This window comes from Vigna unguiculata, chromosome 2, assembly GCF_037176805.1.
Source record: "Vigna unguiculata cultivar grain cowpea cultivar isolate G323 ecotype 2 chromosome 2, ASM3717680v1, whole genome shotgun sequence".
NCBI lineage: Eukaryota > Viridiplantae > Streptophyta > Magnoliopsida > Fabales > Fabaceae > Vigna > Vigna unguiculata.
In genome coordinates, this window is record NC_140793.1 from 25,145,974 (window position 1) to 25,161,703 (window position 15,730).

The window sequence follows — 15,730 nt, forward strand, 5'->3', positions numbered from 1 at the left end:
AGGTTCAAATTTAACAAGTTAGAAGGAAGAGTGTTTCATCCTCATACGACAATGGTGACCAATTTTATCTTCTGGCAAGTTAAAGCATGATCAAAGCACAAACCAACTTAGTGATTGGTAATCAAAAGAGTGAGGTCTAAAAGTGATTGAGAACCAAAAGAATATGAAGAACAATGACATTGAACCAAAATACTTATTTAAGCCAAAAGTGATGAATGACACATACTTAAACTAGAAGTGATTTGTATAAAGTATATTTAGGAGTGGACGTGAGTTGAACAAGTATTTATGTTGAGTTAGCAGTGGTTTGAAAAAGTATACTTTTGTTGTATTTCATAACATTTGTCTGTTTAGTACTTAGTGAATTAATTCATTGATCGAGAACTACACATAATTTGTGATTAAGTGAAACAATATAAAATTTTGTATATATCTTTATTTTTTATTTATCCTACTATAGGAGGAGGAACGTTGAAATTAAATTTAAAGAAAGTTTTCTATATAACAAATTCATCGGTTAAAGCTTAATTATTCATTTGATACACTTCATCAAATGCAACTACCATTAGTTGAATAATATATAAAACTATAGTTTAAATACCTTCTATCAAATAATATTTGTCGAATAATATTTGTGAAAGTGTTCAATAATTTTTTATTATGTTTTTCTGGTTTTCCAGGATATTGTTAAGAGGTACTTTTATCTTTGTAATTTGATGTTTAAAATTAAATTAATTAATCTTTATATGTATATTGTTAAATGTTATGATCTAAAAAACATATAATAATATAAATGGTAATAATAAAATTATTTTTTAACAGATATTTCCTTCCTTTATACATGAGTTAGTTAGTCTTTTACGTTTATCTACCATTTGTTGTAGGGGCGGATAATTTAAAGGGCAGGAGGGGCCATGGCCCCAATATTTTTGATATTTTTTTAAAATTTTATGTATATTTTTTATTTTTTTAATTATATTTATATTTTTGAAATTTTTTTAAATTATATATATTTTTATATTTTTAATTTTTTTAAAAATTATATTTAGTATATTTTAGAAATTAATAAAAATTAAATTGTGTGACTTTTTATTTCTTTTATAAAATACAACCTTTAATCTTAATAAAGTTGGTCATTTAGTTTTTTTAGTTTCAATTTGGTTTCGATTTTTAAAAAGTTGATGCAATTTGGTTATTTTTATTAAATTTTTTGAAGTGGATCAAAAGATTTTTCATCAAAATTAACACTAGGACTATGTTAATTGCACCAACAAAACAAAACATTCCTATTAACCATTTCAATTTTCAACAAATTGAGACTAAAAAAACATTAGACAATCAACTAGACATTTTTGGACAAATAAAGAAACAAAAAATAATAATTAAACAAAACATTTATTAAGATATTTTTTATTTCTTTCTTATTGTCTTTCTAATTTTTTCTAATTTTTCACAAATTGTATTTATCTCTCATTCTCATGTGTTCTTTTTTGTTTTTGAAGAAAAGAAAATTAGATACAAACTCATTATTATTTTTTTATTTCTCATTTGAAAAAAAAAGTAACTCTCTATCGTCTTACCTGACAATAAAATATTAGTTTAAGAGTTATTAACATGATTTTTTATCTTACAAACCTTTTACAAATTCATTTTTTATGAATATATAAGAAAAAAATTTGTATTCTTTGAAAAAATATATTTATACAGATGAAAAATAAAATAATAGATTAATTTTTTTAAAATAATAAAAGAGAAGCTATTCATGAAGATGAGAACAAATACATTCTACTTCTTTATATATTTTGAAACATTATACTAATGGTCTAATCTAATAATCCAATTGTTGAGTTTAAGGAATTATTTTTTGAAACATTATACTAATAATCTAATTTAATGAATAAAAAATTATATTATTTTGACCCTTCCAACATTTTTAGTCAAGATTTGTTGTTCTGGCCACCCACCCTTGTAAACATCATGCAATAGTCAATCTTAAGACTTACATTGTCATTTGAGGAATGATAATTGTGCACTCCATTATTATTTCTATAACTTCAGTGGATATTTGCACATCTATGATCATTCCTCTATGATTTGGTTAGTAGCTTTTGTTCTTTATATTACCTCAACTTCACAACAATACTTACTAATTTATAAACTCCAAGCGTTACTGTATATATTCTGTTACTGTATATGTTCACTTCACTCACTTACTTTTATTTGATACTAATAAGGATTGGCTTATGTCACAAACAAACAATATTGCCAAAAACACTTTAGTTTGAATAGTGTTATATTTATTGCTTTGTTATTTAGAACCATTACCTTAGGGTATGTTTTTTTTACATAATTAATGTAGTAAGGGGACAGAGAGTGATGATCTACGAGTATTAAAAGTGTTCGAAAAGGAATAAAAAACGACGATTTGTGAGATTATGTTGCATTTTGGATCCCGTTATTTTGAACAAATTTGAGAGAGAACTTTGACATTTTACCACTCTGCCAAGCTTTGGCATAACAAGAGAGAGGTTAATAGCATGCACAAGCTTTGTAACATTCCACCATTGTTGTTCCTTCATAGAGATAGCAGTCACTTATGTGATTATGAAGAAGTAATGGAAATAATATATTGTACTTGTATCCGATTCTAATTTGCTAGATTTTTTTTTATTTACCTGGTTCCATTTACCATTTACTCGGTTCCATTTATCATGTACCCGATTCCAATATGCTTTGTTTTTTTATCCGGATCCGTTAAGGGTGTATCCTATTCTAGCATTTTTTTTTCAATTAATAAATATCATTAATATTTTTTTTATGAAGAAAAAAATTCAAAATTAATTACAATTTATCAAATTATCATTTTATAATACATTTAACACTAAGGACAATTTCGTAATCTAACTTTTCCATAAATTAAATTTTATTTTTTATTTGACACATTAGTCAAATTGTACACAAACTTCTACAAAATTTACTCTCAAATTCACTCTACTATCACCTCTAAATTCGTTAAAAAAAATAACATAAACTTGACCCTCAAATTCACTCAAATCAATCTTCTCCCTCTTTCTCAAATCCTTCCACTCAAAAGAATATACTCTTAATATTCTCTTCATGTTTCAGATTTCATGTGCTTCCGGATTTATGTTCACCAAAACATGTTAGCAATATACTCTTCTCCATATTTTAACACGTTTTTATTATTAGCCAAAACTTATTAAATATTATAACTTTCTTTTTTTTTCGCATATTTCTCATTTTATGAGTTTTCTTATAATATAGTTTTTAGGTTTTAATAATTTTTAATCAATAATATACTGGTTTTTTAGTATTATACTATATTCCTCTCTAGAAAAATAAACACGTCATATTATTTTCAACTGATTTACTTTATTCCTTTTCGTTGTCTTTTAAAGGCATCATTTTATTTTAAGAATGATATTCTGGGATTACGAAACAGAACATATTCGATAATGGTTTTCAACCTCAGCTTCAACGTCTCTAATCAACGCGATTGAAAAATTAAATCAAAATATTTAAGTTAATTAAATTGTGGTGTTTTATTTCCAATTCGAGAATGCATAGTTTTCTCATTATAATATCGAAGATAATATTATATCAACTACACCATTTAATATATATATATATATATATATATATATATATATATATATATATATATATATATATATATATATATATATATATATATATATATATATATATATCCCTCTAAAGTCACACAAACAATTTTCGTATATTTTAATATACAAAAAATGTTATATTTTAATCAGAATTTAAATATAGTGATATCATATTATATATGAAAAAAATTATACTGAAGCTATTAGTTATTACTTTTATTAACGAAATAACTCATACTAATGTTATAATTGAAAAATTAGAGCAGCCAAACACAATTTAAATATGCCATATATATATATATATATATATATATATATATATATATATATATATATATATGTATAATCAAAATCTAAATGGAGGCATGTGCAGCCCGATAATTAGTCACTAATAGGAGATATCTAGAATATTTGGTGGCGACTTTAACAAGAAGGTGTAGTAGTGGTTGTTCAATTTTTACTTTACTTTGAAAAAAAAAAATTATTCATTGGTCTATATCAAAGGTTTAATTCATTTACAATATTCTCTTACATTCACTTTACTTAAAAACTAAGAAAATAATGTAAAAGGGGTAAATGATATTTTATTTATCAAGTAAAATTTTCCTACTTAAATGCTATAATTAAATGCTCTTTATTTTTTATTTTTTATTTTTACCCTCAAGATGATTTAATAGTGCCCAATTGAACTCGAAAAAAAAGATGAAAACTGGAATCAATATTTTATAAAACTGATGGAACTATTGACTGGAATTAGATTCTGTGATGATATAACAGCACATATAATCCACTTTTACATGCAGAAATGCCAATGCATCCTTCGTCACTTTTTTATTCACCTGAACTTTTGTTTTTAAATTGTTAATTAGTCTTATTCATAATTTAAGAATTGAGAAAAAGAATAATTTCTTCTTGTAAACAGTCTTAGATGTCGTGTGGAAACATAAACTATCTCCATTTTCTTCCAAAAAGATAACTTTAATTTCTTTTCTAAGCAAATATTCACTCATGACAGAGTTTCATCTTTAATCAGTTTTCCAATTTCTTTTGTCGGATCCTAATTTCGTATTTAGTTAATTAGAGAACTTCATTTAACGATGCATCCATAAAAAAATGATGGAGACTCCAGAAGAATATATATATATATATATATATATATATATATATATATAATTATTATATTAAGTAATTTAAATACTAATTTATAAATTAAAGATTATGGATATTTAAAATAATTTTTATTATGAATAAAAATTTATAATTAGTTTATAAATTAGAGTCTAATTTAATTTCTAACATTAGTTATTAAAATTTTAGTTATCAAATAATCAATGTCTAAATTAGTTTTTAATTTAATTTTGGAGATCAATTTAAAAAATAATTTCAATTATAGTATGAAGTCAAATTATAAATCCAATTATTGAAGTTGATTAAGCCTTGAAGTAAATATTTGACTTAAGTTTTAGCCAATAGAAACAAATTAAAACTTTAATCACTTTAAGATTAAATTGAATTTCTTAGTATGTGCGAATGTTGTTAGTTACTGCTTTGGCATCAAATTGTGTAAATAGGAATGGAATATAGATAGATTTCGTCTTTTTCTTACTTATCGTTCTTTTTCTCTACCGTCACACACCACTCAATCTAAAATTAGCTGCGTCCGTAATTAATTAATTAATTAATAAACTATTGACTTAATTAAATTTCAACATCTTCCGGAATCAATTTGAGTACTTTTAATTGATTTGTTATCTTTTAAGTTACAAAATATAGTTAATATCTTATCCTATCAATTTATTTATTTATTTTCACACATTAACGTAAAGTTTTGTAATTAATATGTAAAATTTATAAGTAATTTTTATTAATTTAATTAAAAACTATAGAATAAGTTTATTATGCTTTATATATGTAAACATCCATTTAACTTTGAACTCATTTAAATTCGCATCCCACTTAAATATGCATTCGAAAAGGGAAAATTCTTAAATCAATAATTTTGTGACTTTATTTTCAGAAAAAATCACGTAAAGTCATGTAACAATTATTTTTAATTAGTTCATATGTGATTTTCGATTGACCATTGTGTAAGATACGATGAAAGATGAAAAACACACAATTAGTTTGATTTAACTGATCTGATAATAAATAAGGGGAATATTTCAACCCATTCATATGAATAACATAAAATAACAAGTTCTTCTTACATATCTCTTATATCTTATAGCTTTCATATTTTCACAATCAATTTTTACAAATTTCTGAAACTCATAATATTTGATATTATAATTATATGACTTCTAATATTTTATATTGTAATATAACTCATAAAACTTTATAAGTTCACATCCTAATAAAAATTCGCATCAAATTTACAAAATTAAAATGTAGACTTAAATGAACGTTTACGAGTGATTATTCAACACAATTTTTTTATTAAAATAATTAAAATTATTTATTTTACATTAACCATAAATCTCGTATTCTTTTTAACGTGGTGAAACAAATAAGAGATAAGAAAAAACAAGCATGGTAAGAAATCAGGTAGAGCAACTAGGCATCCATTAACAGCTCTTCAATTGAAAGAATGTGATTCTGTACTTTGTGTGTGGTGCTCACTCATTTGCTTACAAAATCATAATTAATAATATTTTCTCACCACTATACTTTGTTGCTCTATATAAGGTTCAAATGTTAATGACCTAAGTTCTAACAAATAACACACACACACACACTTTACTCATTACAAAACTAATTCAAAGCTGCATTGAGCATCATGGGAGCCAACTTTTCCAGTTTTGAGTTTGTGGAAAAATCATCATACTCATCATCAACATCATCATCGTTCATCCTCACCTTCCATTCCACTGCTAAATGGAACGCACACTTTCATGCCTCCAAAGAAACTAACAAGCTCGTAAGTTTCATATAATTAAACTCAGCTACAATTATGGGTTAATTACACACGACAATTAATTAATGCTGTTTTTTAAATTGTTAAAGTTGGTCATCGACTTCACTGCTACGTGGTGTGGACCTTGCAAAACCATGGACCCAATAATAAAAGAGTTTGCTGCAAAATACACAGACGTGGAGTTCATTAAGATTGATGTCGATGAGTTGATGGTATGATGCGCATAATTTCTTTCATAATACATATATATATATATATATATATACCTTCGTCTCAACGTAATTTTACTTATAGAGTTTAATTTTTGTTGAAATTTCTATATTGATTAGAAATAAGATAATTTTATAATATATAAATGAGGTGCAAATCTCATTTTACAAGACAGTTTTATGAGGTTGAGTTAAGCTTTAAACCCACTTCTAACTTGGTATCAGAGCCAAATACACGAGATGAAAAGATAATTTCATAATATATAAGTGAGGTGCAAACCTCACCTTACAAATCAATTTTGTGGAATTGAGTTAGGCTTTAAACCTATTTCTAACGATTTTTCAAAATGATCTATGAAGACATAATAATATAAAAAAAACTGCTATATGCAAATATATATGAACCATTTTGGTTAAAAGGAACATATATTTATGATATATTGATAGAAATAATATATGTATATACGAATGGAAACAGGAGGTGGCACAGGGTTTCCAGGTGCAAACAATGCCAACATTTATACTGATAAAGAAAGGGAAAGTGGTGGAAAAGGTGGTGGGAGCCAAAAAGGAGGAGTTGCAGAAGCTCATTGAGAAACGCAGGAATTGATGACTGTATGCATGCATGCATATCTATCTCCTACCGTAATAAAAAAGTATTTGGGATGACTTTGGAGTATATAAATATATATATTTTATGTATATAATATATATATATATATATATATATATATATAGAGAGAGAGAGAGAGAGAGAGAGAGAGAGAGAGATAAGGTGTTGCTTTCTGGCATGAGCATGACAATGGAGTGTGTAAATCTAGCTGTAGCATATGTTGTGTATGCATGCATGGATGCATGCTTATTTTAATTACAGTAAGTTGTATCTTAGTATATATGTTTAAATATTGGTTCTTTACGATGTTTAAGTTATATTTTGTAACGATAAACTCCTCCAAAAATACTTAAAAAAATTCAAAAAATAATGATTTTTCTAAAAAAATAAAATTAGTTTATGTATATGCATTAATTTGTAAAAGATGTTATATTAAACTTTTCAAAAGTTAAATTTATTCACAAGATAATTTTAATTAATGTAAAATTCTCTCAAAAAATCAATTTTTACAAGTAAAAATATGTTTTGTAGATTTAATTATACATTTTGGTCTCTCTAAATTTTAATTACGGCATTTGAGTTTCTTAAGCATCACAAATATTTTTAGAATGATTCCAATTATGTGAATTGAGTTCTTCAAATATTTGTATTGTAAATATTTTATCAATTAGAATTTGCTATATGACATGGACATATGACAGATTTATACATAAAAGACTTGAGAGAGACTAAAATCTCACATTTTTTACCCCTTGATGACCTAATTAATACAATTGGATAATTTGAAGGATTAAAACTATTAGAATGCCTGGAGGATAAAAAAAACAATTAAACCTATTTTATAAGAAAAATGTACATTTTAATATGTATTTATATTATAAGGTTGTGGAGTTTGATTCAAATTCAAATAAATGATTTAATTAAAATGTAAGAAACTAGTCCCATTCATCCTTTATACAGCACATAATTTTATTGAGTGTCATTGAAATTGTCACAAACTTCACCATTTTGATGAACATGAAGTTGGTTGGGTGCATAGCATGTGAAGATGCCTTATTCGATTATGGGCTATTGAGTTCACTTTATTTTGTGAAGGAAAGTGTTATTTAGACATTCCCCCTTCCTCCAATTTTATAATATTTTGTCATATGAAAATTGAATATATTTATACTTGTACTTAGCTTCTCACTGTTTCGAATATTTATTAAATTTTTTATAAAAAAATAAAACTACAATAAATAAAATATAATATTATCAAATAATTAATGTGAAAGGAAGATACCATAATTATATAAATTGTTAAATAAAAATATCAAATTATAAAAATCAAATAATTAAAAAAAAAAGTAAAAATAATTATACGTTGTCTTATAAATAATCAAAATCGAGACATATATGAAAATCGAGACAAACGTAAGCAATTAATTAATCAATGTAATAATCTTTCACCAAAATCGAAATAAATTTGAGTATGTTAAGAATCTAAATGTGAGTCTAAGTTCCACATTGACTAGATATGAGAAAGTAAGCACCATATAAGGATCAAGGCCCATAAACTCATCGTCTTAAGGTTTTGGATTGAGAGTGGTGTCTTATGTGGTTAGGCTCAAATCTCATTGGTGTTGTTTTCCCCAGTGAAACCCCTCTTTAAAACCTAACAGAGTATTATGAATATGAATTTATTACCATTTCTATATGGTTATATATAGGGATGGCAACGGGGCGGGGACGGGTTTCGCTATCTCATACCCATCCCCGCATAAAAAATTCATCCCCATCCCCACCGGATAACGGGTATAATCTCGTACCCATACCCGTACCCGTGTTCTAATTACTTCAATATTAATTCTTATAAAAGAAAAAGAATTACGGTAAAAAAAAATAATATTATGAAATATTCAATATTAGGAGGATTTTCTTCGATGCCAAATACCTTAAAATAAATTATAATTGTTTATATTTTATATTAGAATACCAAATAAAATTTCATGTGAACCAAAACATTTAATAAATTTGCAAACTACAACATTGATGAACTTAGTTGATAAAATTAAAAAATATTTCAAAAAAATATAAAAGGAAAACAAATATTCAAATTAAAATATATTTTAAATGTTTGTTTACTTAAATTTTTTAAATTCTAATGAATCTCTTTTTTATACACTAATAAAAGTTATAATATATCACTTGATCAAAATGACACAAAGAACAAATAATAAACATAATAATAAAAGGAAAACAAATATTCAAATTAAAATATATTTTAAATGTTTGTTTACTTCAATTTTTTAAATTATAATAAATCTCTTTTTTATACACTAATAAAAGTTATAATACATCACTTGATCAAAATGACACAAAGAACAAATAATAAACATAATAATAAAATTTTGACATAGATTTTGTATCTTTTGAACTTCAATATATGTTAGATAGTGACAAAAAAATATTCATAGCAATTACATTAAATTTTTATATTGCAGTAAATAAAAGTTATTTATACAATTAAAGTGAAAAAAATTACAATATGATTAATAGTGAGTTATAAAATAACAAATAATTAGATAGAATATATCAAAATATTATTCTACACGATGAAAATAAACAATAAATAAAAATATTAAAAAACTAACAAATGTGTGTTTTAGAAATAATTTGAGAGACTATCGAAAGAAATCGCACAAAGGAAATCAAATGTATAATTAAGGTATGATAAAATGAAAAATACCTTAGAGAGCTAATTATTAAATTACATTTGAAGTGGTTAAAATTAAATAGAAATACCATTAGTGACCAAAAAATTTTTCATTAAATTACAAATAAATTAGTAATTAAATTGGTCACTAAATCAAGTATCGATTCGATCATTGAATCAGTCACTAATTTAGTCATTGATTCAGACAATAAATCAACTACTACCACCAATGACGAAAAATAGTGACTGATATGGGTTACTGACTAAATCAGTCACCATTTCATGTTTTTCTTGTAGTGAATTATCATATACTATTCCTAAATATCATTATATATATATATATATATATATATATATATATATATATAATTTTAACCACTTCAAACAGAATTTAAAGTGAAAAAATTACATTATGATTAATAATGAGTTATAAAATAAAAAATAATTAGATAGAATATATCGAAATGTTATTCTACATGATAAAAATAAAAACAATAAATAAAAATATTAAAAAACTAACAAATGTGTGTTTTAGAAATAATTTGAGAGATTATCGAAAAAAAATCACACAAAGGAAATCAAATGTATAACTAAGGTATGATAAGACGAAAAATATCTTAGAGAACTAAGAAAACTTTTCAAATATCAACATATATACTTAATGGTTGAAAAATAACGAAAATTATTTTAATGAAACAAAAGAGTTTTTCAAATTAAACAAAAATTAATAATAATAATAATAAGTAAAGAATTTTTTTTATATTACCTTAAATTGAGAGTATAAACATTCTCATGTGAAAGGAAAATTTATAATAAATAAAAATATTAAAAAATAATATAAATATTCAAATGTGAGGCATAATATTTTTTTTTATTAACATACATCATTTTAACATAATTACATAAAGGTTATGATAAGATAAAAAATATATTGGAGATGAGAATGAGTTTCATGACAAATGAAATAATTAAAAGAAAAAAAATAGAAAAAAAAAAAATATATATATATATATATATAGGAGTTACTTGATTAATTGTGAATATTTTAATAATTTAAACGAGAATGGAGATATGGGGGGACGAATATTATGGCGGGTATATGTACATCCCCATACCCAACTGAAAAAGTCGGGGATTCCCCATACCCATACCCAGTCAATGCGGGGATTCCCCGTCAAAACGGGGACGGGTTCGGACAATACCCACATGGACGGGTTTATTTACCATCTCTAGTTATATATGTTCTACTAAAATCAAAATATATTTCTAGGATGCTGTAACTGGTAAGTTGAACGTAATTGACACCATAATCATAAAGGAGGTGATAATACATGAGTAAATTGGTATAACCATTTTTTAAACCTTACTTTATATATCTTATCTTTATATAAATTCCTGTGCCTTGTTCACTCATATTTAAAAGTTAAACAATTTAGTTAGTAATATTACATATGCGTAAATCATTTTTTTTAATTATTCTTAAAATTATTGGAGTTATTGATTTTACTCTTTTTACTTAATTATGTGTAGTGTTTAATTTGTTATATTAGAGCATTTGTTGTTTACTAATTACAAAATTATAAAATAGCGCAGGTATTTTAATAAGAAATAGTTAATACAATAAAAAATTTGAAAGGGATGTTCTAAGATGGGCAAACAAATTTCAACAAAGTTAGTTATATATGCCTATAAAAATAAAAAAATAGTGTCGTGTATAGGTAATCATATATAGATGTTAATTTAATTATTTTAATTTATTTTGTTTTCTCAAAAATTAATTATAATTTAAAATATTTTATCAAATAAAATAAGATCATACAAATAAATTAAAATATTCATGTGTTATTCCCTTTGCATAAATTTCATTTTTCATATTTTTTTGCCCTACATATATTTAGTAAAATAAGCCCTTATCAAGTAAATTTTCTTTAATTAAAATAAATTAACTTTATTTGTAATTATTTATCAACAAACAACTCCATGTTCATGGATTTGAAGCATAGTTTTTATGTTTCATTTTTAAAAATTATTATTTAGTTGAGAAAAAAGTAAATTTCCAAAGTCAATCATATTAATGATCGTGGTAATTGGATGAACAACTTTCTTCAAAACCGAGTTAGAATAGCACACTCATATAAAAAGATCATATCACTATCTATAATAATAATAATAATAATAATAATAATAATAATAATAATAATAATAATAATAATAATAATTTAAGATATACAGAGTATAAGGACCATTAAAAAAAAAATTATCTTTTTTTTTTCTGCCCTAAAGTTAGTGGACTGCCCTTGTAAGTGGGTCTAAGGCCGACCCAACAGATAAGGTCACTAGGTCTGCACTAAACCTAACATTTCCCTCATTTCAGAAACTGTTCCTGATCCTAAGAGCCGCAGCCGCACTTCTGCTAGGGTTTTTTGCCTCCTCACCGATTCAAGTTCGTTCAAGCCGTTCCTACTCCACATAAGTGTCCTTGTCCAGATTTTATGGCTTCCATTGATCTCCCTCCACTTTTTCCACTATTAAAGTTTAGTAATAATGCGCCCTTGTTCCTTTACCTTTTGTTTTTCAGCTCGTTAGTTCACTCTTAGAGCTGCAGTACTCGTTGTCGTGCCGTCAAGACTTTTGTTGACCCTGTTTCCAGGTAGGGAAGCTAAAACCTTACTCATATGTCACGTTTTCTTCGTAGTGTGGCTGTCATTTCGGGTTGTATGGTTGGTGTGATGTTATATTGGTATTGGATGCATAAATCTGCTGTATGGATATAGTATTGAGCTGGTACGAGGGACTGTTGCAGAAAAACAGTGGCGAGACCTGCTAATCTCGCCCAAGCGAGCCAGTCTCGCCTAGGCGAGACTGGCTCGCTTGGGCGAGATTAGCGGGGACTCGTCCAAACCCTGATTTCGCGAGAGTTCGCCCAGGCGAGCCGCTCAGTATTTTTGAGCGAGCGAGTATCTCGCCCAGGCGAGAGGGGTCTCGCCTAAGCGAGATCCCGCGTGGTTTTCCTGATGCCCTTTTGAGCCCTCGCCTAGGCGAAGGGGACTCGCCTGAGCAAGCATGGCTCGCCTGAGCGAGATCCTTCGGCCTGAGCGAGGTGTTGGACGAGGCAGGGCGCTGTGTGATTGTTTTCTTGACTTGGTTGGTGAATGTATGGTTCGAGTTTAAGTATTATGATGAGAGTATGAGATAAATAAGCATGCATGTGTGAGGTAAATCATGAATTGCGAACAATGGGTTGGCACGATTTTAACATGAGAATTGTATGGGATGATTCATGAAATTGGAATAATGGGTTGGTATGAATTCAACATGAGACATGAAAGGGTTGTTATTGATGTGGCACGTTAACGATATGAGATGGAGTTCCATCTTCTGGATTCGAGAATAAAGAGTTGGTATGGCTTGGTTGAGGATACGAAAGTGATGAATCATGAGAAAGTGTGTGTATATAATTGTGTGTATGCATGATGAATCTGTTTGCTGATTTACGAATGTTGGTCTGTGTTAGCGTGTGATTCCTTGGGGGTCTCTAGGTGAGACCTCCGGGGTTGCGCTTCAGTGGTCGGGACGTAATCCCATGGCCCCTGGTAGTGGGTGTCCATGGTGGTGCCCCATCTGTATAACTAGGTAAGGATTCAATGTAAGGTCGCATCCTGACACTCTAAGGGGTCAGTTAGTCTCACTTAGAGCGGACTGACTCCTGTGGTGAGAGTAGCAAGAGACCCGAAATTCATTAAGGGCTAACCTTGTGGTGAGGGAATATTGATTCATTATAACACTTGTAACACATAGCTCGGGGGTGAGCAGAGGTATCCACCACAAGTGCAAGTGTCCGCTAAATCCAACCAAGTTATACGTATCCGGATGAGTCGAGTCGAGTCGTAGTGTATTGTTTGGAAGGTCGTAACATGCTGGTGTGATGTATGTATGATGGACTGTGAATATGTATCTGACTCCTTTGATGAAATGATTTTGTAGCTTACCCTACTTTCTTTGTTGTGTGATCTGCTGTGTGGTATTCTCTTTTACGATGATCATCAACTTATTGGTGTGAGCAGATGCGAGGAACACCCATAGGCAACAGGGGGTGGAGATTCCGCTGCCTAGTCCGCGTGGACCAGTTTATATTTCCGTATGAGTTTATTTAGGGTTGCGACCCATGTATCTGTTCGTCCTTAGATTTATGTACTTTGGTAAACTTTTCCTCTAGTTTCGTTTGGGCATCGTGGTGTGCCATGGATTGTATGGAGTCGAGTTTAAAACTCCCAGACCGCGCTTTTATGTTATCGTTCCGTAACATTCCTTTAATTTCACGTGCTTAATTAAATGGGGTGTTACACAGATGGTTAATACAATTTTATTTTAGAAAAAAATAAAGAAAGAATCTTAAAAAAAATTCAAAAGTGAAAATTAATTATGTGAGTTAAATATACATATAACTCAAACTCATTTAAATGAGTAAAGCATCACCAAATTCAATCACATTTGATGTACTATCCCTATTTGTCTCTTCACTATTTTAAATTAATTATAATGAAAAAAAGGTTTCAAACATGTCTAGTTAATTTAATAATTTGTATTAAAAAAAATCTCTAATTTGATGAAAAAGAAAAGAAAAATCTCAAATTCATTCCTTTTTTTTCTTTCATTTCTAAGTACTTTTACTTCTTTTTTCTCGAAATTCTTTATAGTCTTGTTCTCCCCTTTTATCAAATTTTGATGCTGTGATGAACATAGACCACTCCCGTAAAGAAGATGGCTCATGGCTAGCCGCCATTTAAGCAGTGAGACAGCACATTGAGTTTGACCTGCAAAAAAGCTCCGCCATTCTTATTTGGTGGAGAAAAAGTTCTTATTCCAAACATTTTTCTTTTGAGTACATAAATATAAGGTTTAATTATGTCTTTGATCATCATTTTGGAGTCAAAATCTTAAAATGGTATTCAAATTTTTAAAAGTCTCAAAATGATCCTCTTTTTTGTTGATATTTCAAGTAAATATTTTTAACCAAATTAAGTTCATTTAATTCATATTTTACATTGAACTTTATTTAAAATGGTTTAAAAGTTGTTAATAAAAAATAATGTTAATAAAAAAAAATTCATAAATTAACTAGTTCATGTTACAATAAAACACATATAAATTTAAAATTTGAAAACAATTTTAAGTAAAGTTGAATATGAAACATAATTTTAAATAAACTTAGCTATGTTAAAAATATATAATAAAAATATCAATTTGAATAAAAATATCAAATTTAATAAAAATATTTGTATAACATTTATATAAAATTAAATTTTGTTTCAATTTGAAGAGGGATAAAATTGCTAAATTTTACAAAAGTTGGGACTAAGTTGAGACAAATTAAAATAAAAGGGACCAAATTGAGACTAAGAAAATGACACCTGGCATAATACTGACACGTGTCACTATCACTGTCACGTGGCACGATGACATCTTGACACGTGGCAATTTTTTGATTTTTTAAAAAAATTCAAAAAAAAAATTAATAAAAAATTTAAAAAATCGAGGAACTGACACGTGGTACTCCTTCTAACGGCATCAAACTTGACTTAACGGAAAGGACAAACGTGAGACGTTTCAACAAAAAAGGGGACTATTTTGAGACTTTTAAAAATTTGGGTA

General features: G+C 27.2%; 1 protein-coding gene across 1 annotated transcript; it reads left to right on the forward strand.

Moving 5' to 3' along the window:
• The first annotated feature begins 6,340 nt into the window (after positions 1-6,340).
• On the forward strand, positions 6,341-7,686 carry LOC114173240 (thioredoxin H2-like). Its single transcript, XM_028057505.2, has 3 exons — positions 6,341-6,564; positions 6,651-6,773; positions 7,249-7,686. The coding sequence occupies exons 1-3, from the start codon at positions 6,424-6,426 to the stop codon at positions 7,378-7,380; spliced, it is 396 nt and encodes a 131-aa protein (XP_027913306.1). The 5' UTR covers positions 6,341-6,423; the 3' UTR covers positions 7,381-7,686.
• The last annotated feature ends 8,044 nt before the right edge of the window (positions 7,687-15,730 follow it).